The 20561-nt window shown below is 67.6% G+C and overlaps 5 protein-coding genes across 5 annotated transcripts; 2 read left to right on the plus strand and 3 right to left on the minus strand.

Annotated features, from left to right (window-relative positions):
• Positions 1–482: 482 nt before the first annotated feature.
• EMIHUDRAFT_439911 (hypothetical protein) lies at positions 483–1746 on the minus strand (the record flags this gene model as incomplete). Its single annotated transcript, XM_005791618.1, has 3 exons — positions 1047–1746; positions 689–842; positions 483–536 (listed from the first exon to the last, which is right to left on the minus strand). Coding segments are annotated over exons 1-3 (843 nt in total), but the record flags the coding sequence as incomplete, so codon positions are not given.
• Positions 1747–2256: 510 nt separating this feature from the next.
• On the minus strand, positions 2257–5458 carry EMIHUDRAFT_466711 (hypothetical protein; the record flags this gene model as incomplete). Its single annotated transcript, XM_005791619.1, has 8 exons — positions 4717–5458; positions 4268–4423; positions 3938–4203; positions 3834–3852; positions 3441–3576; positions 3121–3269; positions 2942–3023; positions 2257–2522 (listed from the first exon to the last, which is right to left on the minus strand). The coding sequence occupies exons 1-8, from the start codon at positions 5431–5433 to the stop codon at positions 2257–2259; spliced, it is 1791 nt and encodes a 596-aa protein (XP_005791676.1). The 5' UTR covers positions 5434–5458.
• Positions 5459–10604: 5146 nt separating this feature from the next.
• EMIHUDRAFT_108998 (hypothetical protein) lies at positions 10605–12266 on the plus strand (the record flags this gene model as incomplete). The annotated part of the gene is made up of 1 exon (XM_005791620.1): positions 10605–12266. The coding sequence occupies one exon, from the start codon at positions 10605–10607 to the stop codon at positions 12264–12266; it is 1662 nt and encodes a 553-aa protein (XP_005791677.1).
• Positions 12267–13442: 1176 nt separating this feature from the next.
• EMIHUDRAFT_108999 (hypothetical protein) lies at positions 13443–14288 on the minus strand (the record flags this gene model as incomplete). Its single annotated transcript, XM_005791621.1, has 1 exon — positions 13443–14288. One exon carries the CDS (start codon positions 14286–14288, stop codon positions 13443–13445), a length of 846 nt encoding a protein of 281 aa, XP_005791678.1.
• Positions 14289–15872: 1584 nt separating this feature from the next.
• Positions 15873–19915, plus strand: EMIHUDRAFT_109000 (hypothetical protein; the record flags this gene model as incomplete). Its single annotated transcript, XM_005791622.1, has 8 exons — positions 15873–16233; positions 16312–16682; positions 17443–17961; positions 18070–18189; positions 18274–18350; positions 18390–18672; positions 18853–19512; positions 19583–19915. 8 exons carry the CDS (start codon positions 15873–15875, stop codon positions 19913–19915), a joined length of 2724 nt encoding a protein of 907 aa, XP_005791679.1.
• Positions 19916–20561: the final 646 nt, after the last annotated feature.

Raw genomic sequence — 20561 nt, forward strand, 5'->3', positions numbered from 1 at the left:
AGGAACCGCCCCTTGCACGCCTGGACGGGCTGCGCGAGCCTGGAGGGGCGGGGGGGGGGCGGGTCGTGCGGGCGGGGCGGGGGGGGGGCGTGTGGACCGGCGGCCGGTGCGGTGCGGTCGCCTTGGTAGCTTCACAGTGTGGCGGCGGCCTGGCAGTATCTGCTCTGTGCCTTGTGTGTGCGTGTGTGTGTGTGTGTGTGTGTGTGTGTGTGTGTGTGTGTGTGTGTGTGCGTGCGTGCGTGTGTGTGTGTGTGTGTGTGTGTTTGCGTGCGTGCGTGTGTGTGTGTCCGTGTGTGTCTGTCCGTGTGTGTGTGTGTGTGTGTGTGTGTGTGTGTGTGAGCGTGCGTGCGTGCCGCTGCAGGTCGATCTCGTCGAGGAAGACGACGCCTGGCGATCCGTTGGAGTTATTAGTTATTCAGCGCTATAGTGATTACTCCGCTCGATCTCGTCGAGGGAGAACGCCTTCTCCGACGACGGTGGCGGAGCCGTAGGAGAGGACGACGTCGCCGTGGAAGGGCACGTGCTGCGTGATGTGCCTACAGCCGCCCCCCCCCGGCCAACCGAGGACGCGTCATCTGCGCCGCTCACACGCCGCCGCACCCCCGCGCCGCCGCTCGCATGCTGAGAGTCGCGGTGATGCCGATGCATGTCTAGGAAGTGTCTCGGAAGTGTCTAGGAAGTGTCTCGCATGCTGAGAGTCGCGGTGATGCCGATGCGGCGGAGGCGGAGGACGAGCTGGTCGGGCATGGTCTGGTACCAGGGCGAGTCCCAGCACACGCCGAAGGTCCACCTCCCGTGGTGCACCTCCTCCACCACCAGCGAGTCGAGCACCAGCCGCGAGCCTACAGGACCGCTCGCGCAAGGCTCCGCAAAGGCGCGGCAAGGCGGCGACACCTCCTCCACCGCCAGCGAGTTGGAGCACGAGCCTGTGCCGTGTACGGCGGGGGCCCCACAGCCGGAATACGCCGTATTCCAGCGGCGCGGAACCGAGCCAGTGCCGGACCGGGCGGGAGGCGCATCTGGCAAGCGTCTCATCTAGCAAGCGCCTGGCCCGAGCGACTGCGGCTCGTTCGGCAGCGCGTCAACCTCGAAAGGGGTGCGGAAGGTGGCGTCGAGGAGGGTCTCGACGCCCTCGGTCAGGCGCTCAGAGTTCTTGTCGAACCGCTGGCACCCTTCCGGCAGCGGCGGGAAGTCGGGGTCGTACCTCTCGAGCAGCGCGGCCGTCTCGTTTTGAGAGAGCAGCGCGGCGCGCTTCTGCTCCCAATAGTAGCGGTACGCGGGTGTCCAGAAGATGAGGGCGTTGAGCATGAGCGCCGCGGTGAGGGCCAGCAAGGTGAAGAGGACCAGCGGCCAGAGGAAGCGGCGCAGCCCCCCCGGCGAGCTCTCCACGTCGGCGATGCTCATGCAGAGTGTCCTCGAGACACCCGACAGGCCCTTGGCCTCGTCCATAAAGGTCGGGCCGCTCAGGCCACCCATCGCGGACCGGGAGCGGGCGAGGTTGGGCTTGGCTCCGAGCGAGCGAGTCGTTGGGGCCTGCGTCTCTGGTGGAGAGAGCACATCCCCGTCGGCGGCGTCTTGCGCCACCGCCGACAAGCGCCTGGTCTGGATGTACTCCCTGGTCGGCTTGTCGCAGAGCGGCTCGTTTGGCTTGAGCGAGCCGGCAGCAACCCTCGTGGGTGGCATAGAGAGTTGGGCTTACCAAGATCGGCCGAACGCGATCAAATCGTCCAGGACGAAACGAGGCGGCACAGCGCCTTGCCTTGCAGTGTGATGTACTGGGTACCGTTTGCGAGGGAAGAAATCATGGGGCCGCGAGTCCCATGCCAGGCAGGTTTGCCGTTCTACCCCCACCGGCCTTTGAAAAGAACAACGCGACGCGTGTTGGCCGGACCGCATCCGCGCCCGCCTTTCTGGCCTCTCGCCGTGGGCGCGCGCGGCGATCCAAGTTGCGAGGTTCCCAACACCCGCGAACTGGGGGAAAAAGTCAAGACCAGCTTTAAATGATACGCACAGGCGCCACAGCGCACCGCGCTGCAGGAAAAGACAAATCGCACATGAGATTGGGCTTAGCACATGGAGATTTTCCGGAGAGGGGTGTGGGTGGACTATAGGCCTCTCGTCTTGCGGACAGTGCGCCGCGAGCAGAGAGCAGGGGCGAGAGCGGGGCGTCGCAAGGGGGGCGCGAGGAGCTAAGTCGATCCAGACGAGCACGACCGCTCACACGAGAGGTTGTGGAGCGCGAGGCGCTGCGCCGCCTCAGAGCTCGCGCATCGCGGCGCCGCCGTGGCCGTCGAAGGCGAGCTCGTGCGTGTGGTGGCGCGCGAGCTCAGGGCGGTGCGCCACGACGAGGGTGGCCGCCTCGCTCGCGGCGAGGAAGGCGAAGAAGCGCTCCTCGAAGCCGGCCTCGCAGGCGGAGGTTGGCTCGTCGGCGACGATCAGCGCCGGAGGGGAGGAGGAGCGGCACGCGAGGTAGAGGCGCGCGGCGGCGAGGCGCTGCCGCTCGCCACCGGAGAGGGAGCCGCCTGCGGGCGAGGCCGCGCCGCCGCGGTCAGCGGCGCAAGCGCGACGAAGCGAAGCGGGGAGGGGGCGGGAGCGAGTCAGCGGCGCAAGCGTGGCGAGGCTAGTGAGGGAGGGGGGGGGGGACGCCGAGGTCTGGCCGCGGCTCGTCGAGCTCGGCGCCGCCTGCGGCGAGCCTCTCGAGCCCGGCCCACGCCAGAGCCTACAGGACGGCGCCTTGAGCGCTCCTCGACCGCCCCGACAAACTTCCCAAGCGGCGGACCCAATCTGAGCCTCGAGAAACATGGCGTCAGCGGCGGGCGCGGCGTCGGCCAGCGGCGTGGGGTACAAGAGCTGCGCCTGCGCTCAAAGCGAAGCGAGGAGCTAAGGCGGGGGCTGGCGGGGGAGTCTCGTCCCCGCGGCGCGAGCGAGGGTGCCCGCAGACAGCCGGTCGGGAGGATGTACGGCCGCTGCGGCAGCGCGACGATCCGGTCGGACGGCGGCGTCGACACCTCGCCCGCGCGCGCCTACACGCGGCGAGGCGCCTCTGGCCCGTCACTCGGCCGGGGCGCGGCGGCGGTCCGCTCCGCGCGCGCAGCCCGCCGGCCACACGCCGAGCGCAACCCGCAGCAGCGACGACTTTCCGCAACCGTTTGGCCCCGAGACGAAGACGTGGGCTCCGCGCGGGACGGAGGCGGAGAGGGGGCCGGCGAGGGGGGGCTCGGAGAGCGCTGGCGGGGCGATGACGACGGACCGGAGCTCGAGCGCCATCCCTGCCGCCGAGCAGCGCCGCCGTGACGAGGGAGAGAGGGTGGCGCGTGTGCGCGTCGCGGGGTGAGTGTGCTGTCCCGGCTGGCTGCGCGTGGCTGGGGGGGGCGGGGTTGCACCAGAGCCCGCCGTGCGAGCCTGGACGAGGGCTCGCTCGAGCAGCGGCGGGGCCGCACCCTCGCCGCCCTTCTTGGCGGGTCCGTTGCCGTTTGCGGCTTCGGCGTGCGCCGGCTCGAGCGAGGTGAGGAGGGCGAGGACGCGGCGGGCGTGCGCCGAGGCGGTGGCTGCAGTCTTGTGCGAGAGGACGAGGTCCTGCTCACAGCCGGAGGTGTGGAGAGAGGCGTTGTGCTTTTCTGTGAAGAGAGGCGCGGGAGGGGGCGGGGTGAGGGGCGAGGGAGGGACAGGGCGGTGTTCCTTGCAAGCCATCCCAACGTGGACGAGGAGGTGGAGCGAGGTGAGAAAGTACTCGGTCGGGTCGGCTCCGCCCGGGGCGGCGCGCACGACGGCGGGCAGCATCGCGGTGAAGGCGGCGAGGATGCCTACGCGCCACGCGCCTCACACGCCCTCACCGCGGGGCTGCCTGCCCGCCTGAGCGGTGGAAGGCGGCGAGGGCTGTGCCGAGGTGCCGCAACACGTACCCGTCCAGCGAGTCCGAGCCTGGGAGGGGAGGCACCGGTGGGAAGCGAGCGCGCGCGAGAGCAGGGGGAGGGCGCAAGGCTTGCCACCGAAGCGCTGCAGCTGCAGCTGCGAGGTGCGCCCGGCGGCGGCGGCGAGCGAAGCGTGCAGCGCCTCCGCCTCGGCTGCGCCGCCCCCCATGAGTGCAACCTCCTCGGCGTACTCGACGAGGTGCGAGTGCAGCGCGAGCAGCTCCGCCTGCAGACGCTCGAGGCCAGGGCTCGAGGACGCCTCCCGCAGCGGCGCTTTCGGCGGGGGGGGGCGCTGCGGCGCGAGGAGAAGGCGGGTGAGGAGAAGGGGGGGGGGGGGTCGCCTCCGCGTCTGCCACGCCCGTCGTCATCGTCGCGATCGAGGGGCCGGCGAAGCGGGTCCAGCAGCCGGCGGCGAAGAAGAAGGAGTAGCAGTAGCAGAGCGGGCCGGGGCCCATCATGAGAGCCAGCTTGACCGAGAGGAGGGACACCTCGACCAGCGGCTTCGAGAGGGCCTGCGCGAGGGAGGTGCACGCAGGTCTGCTCGGAGGCCCGCGAGGAGGCGGCTGCACGCCTTGTGTCGTCGTCGTGGGTGGCACAAGCGGCTGCCCCCTCGCCACATCCCTCGCCGCCTCCCCCTCGCCGCGCCCTCCCGGACCCGCTCGCCCGGACCCAGTCGCCGCCGCGCGGGAGAGGGGGGGGCAAGTGGAGGGCGGGGCGGGGCGGGGCACTGCAGAGGGCGGGACAGTGCGAGCTTGCGCAGGGCAGGGCTTGCGCAGGGCAGGGCGGGGCAAGCGCAGCCGCGCACCTCGTACAGCTCGACGGCGGAAGAGCAAAACTCCGCCGGGTCTGTCAAGCACACGCCGACTGCGCCGCCGCGCGACGTGTCGGCGCTGCCCTCCGCCGCCGCCGCGAGCGCGCCGGGCAGCCTGCGCGTCGCCGTCCCCTCCGGAGCGGGCATGAGCGGCGCGTCGGCGCCCGCCGCGCCCAGCTTGTCCACGACTGTCTGCAGCAGCCGCTCGCGCAGGCAGAGCGCCGCACGCTCGCGCGAGAACTTTTGGAGGGCGGTGGTGGCGGCCGCCGGCAGCGCCCAGAGCGCGTAGGTCAGCTGCCGGCTGAAGAGCTCCTCCCACTCCCCCTTTGCGAGCAACGAGCCGAGCGAGCCGATCTCGGAAGACACCTTGACCGACACTGCGAGCCGCACGCCCAGGCCAAGCGAGAAGACGCCGAGCCACGCGGCCGAACGGCTCCAATACGACGGCATGGCGAGACGCAGCACGGTGCGGAGCGGGCCGGGTGCCTTTGGAGGCCTGGACGGCGGCGGCGGCGCGACGAGTGTGCCGTCCTTCTCCGCCGGAGGCTTGAGTGCACGGCGCGCCTTGAGCTTGAGCCGGAGGAAGACGGCGCGACCGGTCACGCCGACAAAGGTGACGGCCCACCCGGCGAGGAGCACACGGCCGCGTGGCTCGTTCACCCAGGCGCGAAGGAGCCGGCTGAGGACCGAGCCCTCGACTTGGTGCACCATCGCCGACCCACGAAATTTCCCAAAATGCAGGTGTGTATTCTTTTTGCTTGATGCGGCCAGCATGCTGAAATTCTGGAAAAACCTGACCGGCCCCTGCGGTGCCCCTACCTACCTACCTACCTACCTACCCTACTTATGGGAAACTAAAAAAGAAATCACGGGCCTGGTGAAGGTGGGGTACTATACCAACTACAGTGATGGCTGGCGGTACTCTCCTGCAATCACAGTCCTTCCTGTGACGTGGCAGGCCACTATCAAGCCCTACAAGCACCAGATCACCCACTTGGGGAGGGTTGACGTCGTGATTTTTGCCGAAAATTTCTTTTTTTGCTGTGAAAATTCCGGCGTGAAGAGAGGGAAAAACCCGAAGGGAGCGCCCAGACCTACCCTACCTACCCCGGCATGCTGGCCGCCCCAAGCAAAAAGAATACACACCTGAAAAATGAAAAGAATTTGATGTGCGCCGCGCGGGTGCTAGCTTTCCATCAGTTAAAATCTCTGTGTGGTGGCGGCGTGCCGTCCTCCCATCCCTCCCTTGGGTTCTCCGTTTTCTTTCTTTCTTTCTTTTTCCACCGGTTAAAATCGTACGAAAATCCCTGTGTGGTGGCGGCGTGCCGTCCTCCCATCCCTCCGTTAGGTTGTGTGCTAGTGCCAGTGCGCGCCAGTCCCGTGCCCAGTGTCGTGCGAGGGAGTTTTGTTGTAAAATTCTTCCGGCGGTAAAGTTCTTTTAACGTGCCAGTGCGCGCCAGTCCCGTGCCCAGTGTTGTGCGAGGGAGCTGGTTGTAAAATTCTTTTAACCGTTCTGAAGGTGCCTATATGGGCTTTGTCAGGAGACAGAACACGGAGGAGCTGTATAGGTCACTAGAGACCCACACCATCGCTACATCACCACAGCCACCAAGTCGGATACAAGTCGATGACAATGTGCGCGGCAGGACAAACCAAACATGAGACGGTTACACAAGGACGGTCAGGCTACGGTCAGGAAGTAGGTTTGAGTTCACACTCTCCAACACTCCCCCATTGTCTCCGCAGTCTTCATGAATGAGGATGCGGCAGACAACAACAGCAGAGTGTGAATGTGTCTGAGCGTAGGTATGCCATCCAGACGGCAGAGACGCTCGTAGAGGCGCATTGGACTTCTTGCCAGAGGCGTTGGACAGCGGGACGGGCTAGCGCGAGGAGGCAGGACGAGGAAGAGTCAGACAGCAATGAGGTAGAGTGGCATTGCCACGTCGAACAGATGCCCAACACTCCCCCACGACGTGATAATCGCCACACAAGGCAGAGAGGGCGTGTCGATCGTCGCGTGTTCATCGCGTACAGCTCCGGTCGTGTCGAGCGGCGACGTCGGAAGTAGCGGCGGCGAAAGGCAGGGTCCACATTCGGTGCGAGATCTTTGCGGTAGCTGCCGTTGCAGCAGCCCGAGAGCTGGTAGCGGAGGCAGCAGCTGCGATGGTGGTCCGTAGGCGAGGAGAACGGACCGGTAAGGAGAAGCAAGAGGGGATACACGTGTCCACACAGCCGCAGTGCTGGCGTAGATGCGCTCTGTCGCAGAAGATCCGCAAGCACCCAAGTTGATGTTGCGGTTGTACTCATTCTGCTCAGCCTCCGAGCCGAGCAGTTGGCGGCCGCTGTGCCACCGTGCGCCGAGCCTCTGTGCCCAGCCAATCACCACGGCTCGCGCAGTTGCCCATGGTGCCAGCCAACGTATCGAGCGTAAGCCGGAAATGCTGTGCGGCAACACATCTCGCTTGTGTGCCGCACCAGCTCTCATGTCGGCCTCAGTGCCGCACTGCTCACTCCGTGCTCTCACCGGTCGGTACCATGTCAGGAGACGGAACACGGAGGAGCTGTATAGGTCACTAGAGACCCACACCATCGCTACATCACCACAGCCACCAAGTCGGATACAAGTCGATGACAATGTGCGCGGCAGGACAAACCAAACATGAGACGGTTACACAAGGACGGTCAGGCTACGGTCAGGAAGTAGGTTTGAGTTCACACTCTCCAACAGGCTTCCAGTATCGGACCTTCAACAAGACATGCGCTTTTGGCCGGAGGCTGCTTCGGACACGTCCCTTGAACAAACATATATGGGTGGTCATCGCCAATTCGCGCGCTCCGACTTGCAAGGGACTGAGAATCGAGTCATACCTCCTACACATGGTTGACATGCTCCGCGCGGACCTCGAGGCCAGCTCGTCGCCGACCATGCGAGCAAGCAGCGACGCAAAAGGCGACGAGCCCAATGCTCGTTCCGTCGCTGCTACAAGGCCATCGCTGTGTCGTTTTCCACGCCTCGCCCCGTGCTGCGGCCTCCTCGTCGTCATCGGAGCTCTGCTCGTCGGCCTCTTCGTGGGCTGGCGCCTTCGCCCCAAGGATGGCATCGTGTCCGACCTGCTCTGCCCGAACGTGTTTGACGGACCGCCTCTCTGCCACGAGCTGCTGGACTTGCCAGGTTTCCTCGCGCCCGGCTCTCTGTTCCACGAGCAGTGTCAGGAGAAGTGCAACGAGAAAGACTCGAACGTTAGCAAGGTCTGCAGGGTCGTCAAGGCCAAGCCAGGCCTGATCCCGTGCACCACCGTTCTCGATGTGAAGGAGACTGCAAAGGCGCTGGCGAGGCAGATTGGGATGGAGTACCGGAAAGGGCAGAGCCTGCGAGAAGTAATCGAGTCGGTGGTGACGGAGGACCTGAACGGCGCGGCGCGCTCATTTTTCTGGTACTTGCGCGAGACACGCCTCGATGCGCTCTTCCTCAACTACCTGGAAAACCCAGACGGCCCTGGTCAGCTCACCCCGACCCTGGCTCCCTACTTGCTCTCTCCCTTCGGCACGGGTGCGGCGTCTCTCCTGTCGGAATTGGGGCGGTCGATCCTGTCGATCCCCGCCATCGCCCACATTCTCTACAACTCGCACCCGAGCGCGTCCATCGCGACGGCGGAGCTTCTCAACCTCCTCGGGCGTACCGGAATCCGGGTGCCTTCGCTCGTCCCTGGGGCGCTCGGCCTCGGCCTCGCTTCCGCTCAACCTCACTCCCTTGGCTTGGGGTGGCTCGCGTCCAGCCTCCTTGGCCGCGACACGCAGCTTGTGGCGCCAGACGCTCTGGGCAAGCTGATCGACCCGCAGGTCCATGCCGGCCAAGACCAGTCGCTCGCCGTCAAGCTGACGCCAACGCCCGACGATTGGAGCGAATACGTCGAGAAGTGGTACAACGCGGGCCAGGGCATCTCCCTCCGGCGCAACGACCCGAACTACCCTCTCCTCGAACGGCTGGCTAACTACTTCCAGAACTCATGGATGAGCATGCTCCTGTTCAACATCAACGGAGATGGGGTGTACCGCTTCAGCTGCGACTACGACCGCCTCTCGAAGCTCGGCGAGGCCGCGCCCGCGCTGATGAAACACCTCGTCACCCCGGATCCCACGACGAACGAGACGCTGCTTCGCGGCGGCTCTGCCTACGGCGAGCTCATCTTTGAGATGGTGGACCACGATGGACGGCGTGTGCTCAAGCCGAGCGCGAATCAGACGCTGCTGCAGCCGCGCCAGCTTTCAGCGTTGCTGCAGTGCGCGCACAACGGTGCCCAGATCTACCACGTCGGCCTCCACGTTGCGTCGCAGTCGATGGCGTACGCGAGCAAGGATCTCGCCACTGGCCACCAAGATCTCTCCCAGGATCCCGTCTTCCGCATGCTCAACCCTGGCCGCGATGCGACGTCGAATATCAACGCGGCGGCCGACGCATCACTGGTGAACGTGCCCGGCTTCGGGTCGCGCCGCCTGAACGCAGCCGACATGAAGGCCCTCAAGGTCCACGGCGTCGCGCCCCTCCTCGCCGACCCGTGCAATGCGTCTCGCTACAACCCCCGCCACGACCAGCACGTTACCGAGGCCACGCTCGGCCAGCTGAATTTGTTCAACCCTACCGGCCGCCGCGCTCTCGGCATCATCTGCGCCGACGTGAGCGAGCCGGAGCAGGCCATCCAGCTGCCGGAGCGGGCGTGGGGCCAATACGTCCGGCGGCTGCGCGACGACCTCCACATCGCCTCCCAGGTCGAGCCCGTCTACATCGAGCGATACGAGCCGCCCCTCTCTGCCATGGCGATCGGGATAGAGCACACGATGACCTTCTCCATCAACTTCCTTTGGGCCGAGCTCGAGCGGCAGCCGCCCGCCGAGGCCCTGCCGTTCGCCGACATGCCCAATCCTCGCGCGTTCGGCGCCGCCTTCTTCCTCGACGTTGTCGCCTCCGCAGTCATCACCGTCTTCTCGCACAAGACTTTGCTGGAGTGCTCCGAGCCGATCCCGGAACACACGCAGACATCCATCACGAACGAGCAGCTGATTGTGGCCGACTTCCCGCGCTCCATCGAGCTCGGCTACGACGTCAAGCTGCGCAAGATGGCGCACAGCCTGCGTGCGCTGTGGGCGGAGACGAGCCTCTTCATGGAGGCGCACCACCCGGGCTCCCCGGTGATGAATGCCTCGTTTGTCTACGAGGTTCAGCGGTGCGTCTCCTCCTCCACCTGGATCTGAGATGAAGGTATTGCAATAGAGAGTACACCTGTTGATGTGCAGTGAGAGCAAGGGTCTCGGTGTTGGCTTGTCTTGTCTAGTGAGCACGGATTCTCGGTTATCGTACATAGCGACGGGTCAATGGACGATGCGCCGTCCCTCTCAGTCTCACGCCATACGAGGTATTTTCTTCTCAATAAAACAAGGTCTGTGAACGTGTATGCAAGGTCTTGTTTCTTATCTGCCCGCGGGCCGACCCTCACAGCTAACAGCTCACCTATCTGTGAATCTCATAGACCAGCGCAAAGCGCCACAGGAGGTATTTTCTTCTCAATAACAAGGTCTGTGGAATACGAGGTATTTTCTTCTCAATAACAAGGCGGTGAGGTATTTTCTTCTCAATAACAAGGCTGTGAAGCCATCCCCAGGGCCTCCAGGGCTCGCACCTCAACCTCTCACAGACCAGCGCATAGCGCCATAGGACGTATTTTCATTTTCTTCTCATAACAAGGCTGTGAATCACCCTACTGTGAAATGAAAGCGGCATACGGCCGTCGCCGCCCGTCGCCGCCCGTCGCCTCGAAGGGTCGAAGCCTGTGGTTCTGCGCCGCAGGGGGTGGCTGCGCCGCGAGCCTCAACTTCCGTCAGGGATGTGGCTCGCGCCAAACGACACACGGCTCCTCTACTCTGACTACCTCCACCTGCACAAGGACTCGCGCCGCGCCGTGTTTGACCGCTGCTTTGACCCGCAATGGCCCTGCCGCTGGCTCCCAGAGACGGAGTACGCGCGGAACGGTTGGCAGCGCACCAACCTCTCGGGTCCGTTTGCCGAGATGCAGACGCCCGGCGCCACGGTGTCGTTCGAAACCGACGCCACCGCGGTCACGGCGCACCTCGAGTACTCGGGCGACTGCCGGCCAGGGTGCCCGTCCACACAGTGGGCCGGGCAGGAGGAGGACGCGAGGCGATGCTACGACCCACTGCGCAAAGGCAACGCGCAGCCGTCGGACGTCTGCGAGGCAAGCTGCGTACCGATCCTCTTCGTGGACGGTGTGCGTCGGCAGCTGCCACCAACCGAGGTTGGCGCGCCACGGCTGTACATCGGAGCCGTGGCGTTCGATCTCGCCGTCGATGAGGCTGCGCCGATGGGAATGCGCCGTTTCGAGCTCTCCATGCCGTGGGGCGCTGCCACGCACCTCGCCGGCTTGAGGCTTGCCCGCCCGCCCACCTCTGACGGCATTACTGTCCAACGGCCGCCTCCTCGCGGCCGGTTCACGTACATCGCGTACGGCGACTCCATCACGCACGGGTACTGCGCCGAGACGCCGTACCCGGGCTTGATTGGCAGGCTCAACAACTGGACCGCAATCAATCTCGGCTGGGGAGGCATCCGGGTCACGCCCCGGCACGGACCAGCGCTGGGCGCTATCCCCGCCGACCTCATCTCGATGCTCATTGGCACTAACGACTACGGCGGAGGAAACTGCGAAGTTGCGGCTGGCCTATCTGAGACGCTCAATGGCATCCGGGAGGCTCAGCCGGACGTCCCGCTCGTCGTCATCACGATGATTGTGAGGCGCGAAGCAGGAGACCCGCACGGCGACTGCAGCAGCGACGGCGGCGGTGGCGGCGTCACGCTCGAGCAGCTTCGTGAGCAGCTCCGGAGGGAGGTGAACAGGCGCATCCACGCCGGCGACCGGAACCTCCACCTAGTCGAGGGTGGTGGGCTGCTCTCGCTCGGCGACCTCGGCGATGGCCTTCATCCGGCCGGCACAGACGCGATGGAGAAGCTCGCGAGAGGCATCAATGCCCACTTTCACCGTCTGGGCCTTGCGCGCACTTTTCACTGCTACGCAGAGCGCTACCCGCACCTGCTCGAGGAGTACTGCGGCGGTACCGCCACCGAGTGCGACTGGGTGGCCCTGCAGCGCCACTGGGACCAGCATGGCCGCGTGGGGGGGCTGCGTGCTGATTGCGACGCGCCGCCGCCGCCGCCGCCGCCGCCGCCGCACAGCTCGCTCGGCGCGATGGCTGCGAGGCACAACCACAGGGCCCGCGGTCACGCGGCGACGAACGCTGCGACGACTGCCGCAATCTGGTGCTCCGCCGTGGTTGGGGCGGGCGCGCTCGCCGTGGCGTTCGGAATGCTCCTCCGGGCCAAGGGGCACACCCGCTTCGCGAAAGTCCTCGGCTCCGAGGGCGAGTACGAGCTGGAGCCCGGGCCTGCCGACAGGTCTCGGGCGCCAAAACGCCGCGGACGCAGGCAGTCACAAGACAGGGAGCTGGCTCCAGCAGAGGAGAGTCCAAGGTGACGCGCACCGCTTGCGGTGGTGGATCGTGGCCCACGATGAGACGGTTGAACGGTTCTCGCTTCTTCGTACTTCGACTTCGTGCTTCGTCTGGTGCTGGTGCTGGTGTGAAGATATCTCAGAAAATCTCCCCACACTCAGCCGGCCGTGCTCTCGCTCTTAGCTTGAGGTTGAGCTAGCAGCAGGGCCTTGCTCTCGGTCCCCACACTCAGCAGGGCCGTGCTCTCGCTCTTGGCTTGAGAGAGCAGGAGGGCCAGGTGCACAACCCCTGGTGCCGCAACGACAGGAAAACTCACCCGCCTCCTGCACCCCGTAACCGCACAAAAAGCGTATTAGGACTCTGTGGAGGACCCTGTGTGAGTTCCATGGTGAATTCTGTGCGAGTTACACCCTTTTTTGTGTGTGTGCGTTGCCGATTCAAACGTGCCACGCACATGTGCATCGTACAGCCCATGCACATGCGCACATGCTACATGCATGTTGCACTCTCTTGCACATGTCCATGTCCATGTCCATGTCCATGTCCATGTCCTCCATGTCCATGTCCATGGACGCACATGCACCTCCCCTGCTCTGCAGACCCATGTGCAGACCCGCCTTCAACGGATTTTTAGTAGACTTGGACGGTCTCTGGGTCGGCGCCGCCAGCCTGGCGCCGAGGCGCCTTTGCGGGTGCGACGACTCCGCCGGAGCCCACGACTCGGCTCCTGGCGGGCCCGGCCGCGGCCCGGCCGGCGACCACGCGGTCCCGCGCCTCGACGAACGCGTTCCGCTGGGCGAGCGCCGCCTGCGCCACCTTGCGCACGCACACGAGCTGCACGATGAAGTTGTTTCCGAAGTGGAGCAGCACCGGCAGCGCCAGGCCGCCGCCCGTGCCGAGGTAGGCGGCGCCGAAGACGAGGCCGCCGAGGAAGGTCCACGCGGCGTAGATGGAGCGCTGCACGGCAGAGCGCTCGTTCCAGATGTGCATCGCCCCGAAGACCGCCGAGCTCAGCGCGGCGGCGAGCGGCGCCGGCAGCCGCGCCTTTGAGACGAGCCCGTGGAGCAGCAGCGCGCGGAAGAGCACCTGGGAGGCGGCGGCAGGGGACAATGCAAGGAGCGTGGCAGGGAGACGCCGCCCTCTCCCACCCGCCAGGTCGGCCTCATCTCGTCCTCCTCATCTCGGCCACATCTCCCTCCTCATCTCGGCCACATCTCGGCCACATCTCCTGAAATCTCGAATCTCGCCTCCTCGCCCATAGAGCTGCCGGCGGCGAGCTGGAGGATGGGGAGCAGGATGGCGCCGCGCGTGGCGGGGCGCCGCAGCGCCGCCCACAGCGAGAGTCGGGGAGGCTCGTCGCCTGAGGCGCTGCCGCCGCCCGCCGCCGCCTCGGCAGCTTCTGATGCGGCGGAGTCCACCCAGACGGCAACACCGTCGCGGCAAGTGACCGCGGCGAGCTTCTGGCCAAAGTCGGACGGGCAGCCGGCGAGCTGCCGCAGGCCTTGCGTCGCCGCCTGCAGCAGCCCCAGCAACGTCGCCGTCGCCGCCGCCACCGCCACCGTGGAGGTGAGGGGCAGCAGGCGCGCGCGGCTGGGCAGCCTCCCGAGCGGCGCAAAGCGGCAGAGGACGACGCCGAGCAGCGAGCCGGCTGCGGTCTGCATGTTGAGCTGCGACAGCAGCCGGCCGCCGAGCGCGGCGGCGAAGACGGCGTTGTCGTCGGCGAGGATGGCGTCCAGCGGCAGGTCGGACAGGAAGGTGGCGCCCGAGTGCTCGTTCAGCTCCGCGAGGACACGCTCGGCGTGGAGGACGTGCGCGTTGCGCCGCTCGAGCAGCCGCGCGCGCGCTTCGTGCAGCCGCAGCCGCAGCACGTCGTCGCTCTCCCACGGCGCGTGATCCGTCTCACGCAGTGCAAGCTCCGCCTCGAGCGAGGTGCGGTTCATCTTGTGGACGGCGCCACCGCTCACGAGCGCGCCAAGGATGGGCTGGTCGGATCCGAGCGCAGCACGGGCGCACGCCGAGAGGACGAGGACGAGGTGAAGCCTCATATATACATTAAGTGAGAGACAGGCACGAAGCGGAGAGAAAGGCGGCGAGAGCTGGCGCGGGTGAAGAGGAAACAAAAATAACGCACGGGCCCACAGCGGAGCTGGGAAGAGGACCGCCGCAAGCGGCGTGGCGTGGAGCGGTTGTGCATCCCTCCGGGGGCCCCTCTGCGCCGGGGAGGCGTTGTTGGAGGCTAGGACGCAAGCGTCCGTCGCCCTTTTCAAACTCGGGGCCCACTCCGCTACGCTCCGACCCGAATTTGGAGGGCCTGAAAGTTTAAGGTGTTGCTGCGCAAAAGGGGTCGGACGCAGGGCGCAGCTCATGCTAAGAGCTAGAAGAGGAGATAGAGAGAACAACCACCCTGTCCCGTTATTGCGTACACCAACACCACAAAACGCTCTCTCTCTCTCCTGTCCTCACTCAGGGGGGTCACAACTACCAAGTCCCTCGACTAGCTGCCACAGGGCGCAGCTGCCACAGGGCGCAGCTGGAGACGCTCTCCCTCAATCGGCATCCACCCCCACCCGCTCCAGCCCCACTTCTGCTGCCGAGAGAGCTGAATCGAAGCAAGCGAGCCATTGCATCTTGGCGTGCTCCTGGAGCGCGGCTTTCTGCTTGGCGGCCACGAGCACGGCGGAGTCGGCGTCGTAGCGCGCATCGTTCCCGCTCATCGCCCATTCCTCCCACGTGACGTGTGTCGGCCGCGATTCGATATCGCCACCTTCATCGCCAACGAGGACTCCCTCGACTGCAGGGGGCTCCGGCACGGGGAGGGACTCCGCCTGCTGCGCTGGCCGACCGCGCCCTCCTCCTCCATGGGCTCGATCCGAATCCGCAGCGTGTCGTCCCCAGCGGCGGTGTTCTCGCGGGAGGCGGCCGCGGGCACGCTGGGCTCGATCAGCGGCTTTCCCTCAGTTGCTCCGAAAGCACGGATTTGGCGGCGTTCTTGGCTTCAATTTTACGAATGTCTTGGCACCAGCTGAAGGCTTGCATCCGACATCACGCAGTTCGTGCACGGTATTCGGATTTTGCTATTTGTTCGTGTGGGGGTATATTGCAGATTTGTCAATGGTACCGCGTCTGCGACGCGGGCGCCTTGCGAGCAGAGCCCTTAGGACACCCTTTATATCTTGCGCGGTCAAAATTGATACCTCTTCTTTTGGCACCTCCTGATATAATGCTGAGCGGGGCGGAGGCATGTGGGTGGTGGAGGCGGCGGCGGACGACGTCTACTACCTGGCCGCCCCCTGTGGTAGCTTAGCGATCAGGGAGGATCTACCTGTTCGGCCTCGAGGGAGCTGCTTGGGGAGAGAGGGGGGGGGGAGAGGAGAGGAGGAGACACTATGTGTCGCCGTTATCGGGGCACGCTATCCTGTGCAGTCAGGGCAAGTGGGGGCGGGGGGCACTCCCATCTCTCCTGTGTACGGGTGGTGACTGTCCCTAGTCTCGGAGGGGGGCTTGAAGGTAAGAATATTTTATTTTGTGAGAGAGGCTTGTATCTAGATCTCCGAAGAATTCTTTGCGGCCCAGCCGCCAAAGTGAATGCCTACCGGCTGCCCAGCCGCCCCGCCGCAGCGCTAATCGCCATGCCGATCCGCCGCATCTCCCCGGAGCTGATCGACGAGGTGTGCGGCTCGGTCACTCCCACATTGTCGGTGCTGAACCTGTCGCACAACGAGATTGCGACCGTCGAGAACCTGGACCGGCTCGCAGCGCTCACGCGCCTCGACCTCAGCCACAACCGCATCACGCGTCTCACCGGCCTCGAGAGCCTCAGCCGGCTGTCGTTTCTCTCGCTCACGTCCAACCGGCTCCGCGCCGTCACGGGCCTCGAGCACCTCCGACTCCTCGAGGTGCTGCTCCTCGGCGACAACCAGCTCGGCTCCGTTGCGTGCCTGCGCGCCCTCTCGTGGCTGCCAGAGCTGCGCACGCTCACGCTCGCAGGCAGTCCGCCCCCCGCTCTCCCAAGACCCACGCCTCGCACACCCACACGCACCGGCCACAGGCTCCCCACGCCTCGCGCAGGCAACCCGCTCGCCGACGCCTCATCACACACCGCCTTCGTCGCGAGCCTCCTGCCGCGCCTCACGCTGCTCGACGGCGAGCCGCTGCGAGGGCGAGAGAGCCCGCCGCCCGGCGCCCTCGCGGTGCGCGCCTCGCCGGCTGAGGCGGAGCTGCAGGCCGATCGCCCTCGCCCGGCTGAGCCAGCTGCGGGGGAGGAGGAGGAGGAGGAGGAGGAGGAGGAGGAGGAGGAGGAGGAGGAGGAGGAGGAGGCTGCCGAGGAGGCTCGCCGGCAGCCTCGGGCGCTGCAGCTGGCGCTGCCTCCGCTGACAGACCTCGCCTCTCTCCTCCCCCCCTCCTCCTGCCCGCCTCGCCTCGACTGCGGCTTGGCGGCGGTGCTGCCCTCGTGGCCGCCGCTGCCGCTGCCGGCAAGAGACCGACGCGGAGGCATCACTCTTCCCAGAGGGCGAGGCGGGTCACTCTGGCGGCGGGGGGCGCTGTAGGCGCCGCCGCCGGCCGCCTCGCCGCCCGGCCGGCCGACCGAATGCGCCTCCCTCCGCAGCTCACGCGAGCAGTCGCTCTTGCGTCCTGACTCGCCCCGTGTTGAGCCACCAGGCGCGAGACTTGTCGAGCCGTCCAGGAGGCTGCTCGCTGCTCGTACTCTGCTCGGAGCCGCCCCCTGTAGGCGCCAGCTGGCCGAGCCCGCCGCTCGACACCCGGCGGGGAGGCCACGCCGCGAGGCGCGGCTGCTCGTGCGACTCCGACGCTCCGTCCGCCGGGGGCACCTCTCTCGGAGAGAGCACCCCTCTCGGAGAGAGCACCCCGGGAGAGAGCACCTCGGGAGAGAGCACCCCGGGAGAGTGTGGCCACAGCCTCTACCACAACCTCTCTCCGCCGCGTGCGAGTCCGCCGGCACCGGCGCCGCCCCCGAGTCCGCCGGCGTTGGCGCCGCCCTCCCCGCCCGCTCCTCCGCCCGCGTGGCGAGATCCCCCGCGTGCCTCCGCCGCGCTGCTCTCTCCTCCGCTGAGTGGCAAGCCGCGCCCTCCGTCGCCTCCGTCGCCTCGGCCGACGCACGCGGCGCGGGTCTCTCGCTTGCACGCGCAAGCTGCGCCCTCGTGGCGCGAGCTGTGAGCGCTTCGCCCCGTCCTGTCTCAGGCGCACGTGGAGGAGGAGCTCCTGCTCTCGCGCAAGCAGCTGGCGCAGGCGCGGGCAGAGGCCGATGCGGCGAGGGCGGACGCGGATGCCGCGCTCGCCGAGGCCAAGGCGGCGAAGGAGGAGCGGGCGTCGGCGCGCGAGCTGCCCCGAGCGTGCGCCTCTGCGAGCGCTTCCCCGCCACCAGCCCGTGGCCTCGCTGCCGACCGACCCGTGCCTTGTTGTGGCGGCGGCGGCGGCGGCGGCGGCGGCGGCGGCGGCGGCGGTGGCGGTGCGTGTGGCGGCGAGTGCGAGTCGTTGCGGCTGGAGAAGGAGCTGCTCGAGATGCGGCTCGATGCGATGGGGCAGCTGCTGCAGCTGCAGGACGAGGCGATGGGCCTCGGCGGGGCGGACGGCGCCGCCGAAGCGGGCGGCGAGGTCGTCGACCAAGGCGGGGAGGAGGAGGAGGGGGAGGGCGACGCACTAGCCGCCTCCTCGCTGCGGGCTTTGGCTGCGGGCTGGCGCGAGAAGGCGCGAGGGCGGGTGGCGCTCTCTCCCCCCCCGCCCGACCGCCACACTGCCAAGCCGCTCCCCTCCCTCCCCCTCCCTCCCCCTCCCCCCCCCCCCCCTCCTCCCCTCCCTCCCCGGTAGGCGCACGAGCAGCTGCTTCGCGCCCAGCGCGAGGGCCACTCGCGCAGGCGAGCCGTCGCGTACCTCGAGGGAGAGCTTCGCGAGGCGCTCGAGGAGAACGCACGCTTGCGCCGCGAGGCGGTCGAGGCCGAGGCGCGCTGTGAACGGCGTCTCTCCAGGGCGGGGCTGTGAACAGCGTCTCTTCACACCTGCTGCTGTGAGTAGGCGCGCGTCGCCCTCTCCAAGGCGGAGCTGGCCGCGGAGGCGGCGGCCAGGCGCGCGTCCGGGTGCGATGTCACGAGGTGTGAACAGCGTCTCTTCACGCGTGTCGCGGAGAACAGGCGTGCGGCAGAGTCCGAGGCGGCAAAGGTGAGCGGCGCGCACGCGGCCGCCTGCAGCGCCCTCGCCGAGCGGCAGAGCGAGGCGGGCGAGCTGCGCGGCGTGGCGGCGTCCCTCTGCCGCTCGCTGCGCGACGAGCTGCCCGCGGTCGTGGAGGCCGCGGCGGCGCGGCTCGCCGGCGCAGAGGGCCGCCTCGTGCCCCTCGAGGAGCGGCTCGAGTTTGCCTGCGGCCGGCTCGCCGCTCTGCCGGCCCTGCTGGCCGCCGCCAAGAGGACGGCCTCGCCCGTGCCTTCGCCGCCCTGCCCCGCCGCCGGTGCGTCGTGTGCGGAGGGGCCGCCGTCCGCGCCCCCCGCTTCGCCGCCCTCCGCCTCGCCATCCCCCGCCTCGCCGCCCTCCGCCTCGCCATCCCCCGCTTCGCCGCCCTCCGCCTCGCCGCCCTCCGCCTCGCCACACCTCGCCGCCGAGGTGGAGCGGCTCGCGGCGGAGCGGCGGGCGCTGCTGCGGCGGCTCGAGCGGCTCGGCGAGGAGGAGGAGGCGCGGGCCCGCGGCGTGCGCGGCGAGGCGGAGGCGCGCGTGATCGCCGCGCGCGGCGAGGCGGAGGCGGCGCTGGCGGAGGCGGAGGGGGCGCGGGAGGCGGCGGCGAGGCTGCAGCGAAGCGCCGAGGAGAGCGAGGCGCGGGCGGCGGCCGCCGAGGCGGCGGCGGCGGCGCATACGGCCGAGGCGCGGCGAGAGGCGGCGGAGGAGCGGTCGCGCGCCGAGGCGTGCCGCACGACGATGACGGAGGCGGTGGGCAGCTTGCAGGCGGAGCTGAGCAGCGCACGGCAGGCGGTGCAGCGGCTGGAGCGGCGAGCGGCGCGGGGCGCTGCCGAGGCGGAGGCGACGCAGGAGGCGCTGCTCGCGCGGCTGGCAGAGGCGGAGAGCAGGCACGACAGCGAGCGCGCTCTCGCTCGCGGGGCGGCGGAGGCGTCTGCCCAACAGGCGGCGCGGCGGGCGGAGGAGGCTGCGGCAGACGCGGCGAGGGAGGCGAGGTGCGCGCTCGAGGCGGAGGCCGCGCGGCTGCGGAGGGAGGCCGCGGCGGCGGAGCTCACGCACCGGTCGCTCGAGCGCGAGCTCTCGCGAGTGAAGGTGGGCGCCGCACTTGCTCCCGTGGCACGGCCGCCCCTCCCGACACCCCCTGGAGCTCGCCGCCACGCAGGCGCAGGCGGAAGAGGCTGCCCGCGCCCAGTCGGAGCTCCACGAGGGCAAGATCCGCTCGCGCGACGCGCAGCTCGCGACGGCGCGGCGCGAGCGCAACGCGCTGCTCGCGGCGCTGCGGACGGAGCAGCGCGCCAACGCCGCCAGCGCTGCCGCAGCAGAGGCACCAGCCGCACCGGCGACGCCCCAGCCGAGGCAGGCGGGTGGGAGGGCGGCGCCCACCACCGGGGCCGACGATTGTGGCGAGCGAAGCCGCCGCGGGCTCCTGTCCGCCGCCAAACTGGACGAGCTGCGCGCCCTCACCAGCAACTTGATGGCGACGGAGGCAGTGTGACGTGAGTGGGCCAGTGAGGAGCTTGTGAGTTTTGTGTTGGTGAGCGTTGTCTCCTGTGAAGCTGTGTAGAGGTGCGTGTACACGACCAGTACACTACCTCAGTCGCCAACACCGAACACGCACGACACTCGGTAAAGGGTGTGTGGATGCTGGGTTGACGGAAATCGAGGGGGACGCGAGCGCTTTCGGTGGCATGCAGCTCTTTGCGCCTGAAGCCTGGAGAGCAGCTCCTCTGCTGCTCACACACTCTGCACAGTTGACACAGCCTGCTGTGCGGCTGCCACAGCTGTGGCAGCCATGGGCTCGCCCTCACTGGCCCTCAGTCACTTGTGCTGCGGCTTGTGTGAGCGACACTGCTCGGCGACTGCCGGCACACTGTGAGACCTTGGGTGTGAGGTTAAACCACGCCACCAGCGCTTGGTCTCACATCGGGGGGGGTCTGACCCCCCCAGCAGCAGAGCGCTGCTGCTGGGGGGGGGGGGGGGGGTCCTGAGCGCTGCTGCTGGGGGGGGGGGCCCCACCCCCCCAGGAGAAAAAGGCAAGGACCCAGTTTTTTTTGGCGGCGGCCCCCCTTTAACCTTGGGTTGTGTTTGAACCTACCCTCGAGGCGGGTGTGTTCACCGCGCCTTCTAGCCCCGTTGGGAAA

The sequence above is a fragment of the Emiliania huxleyi genome (genome assembly GCF_000372725.1).
Source record: "Emiliania huxleyi CCMP1516 unplaced genomic scaffold EMIHUscaffold_111, whole genome shotgun sequence".
Lineage (NCBI taxonomy): Eukaryota > Haptophyta > Isochrysidales > Noelaerhabdaceae > Emiliania > Emiliania huxleyi.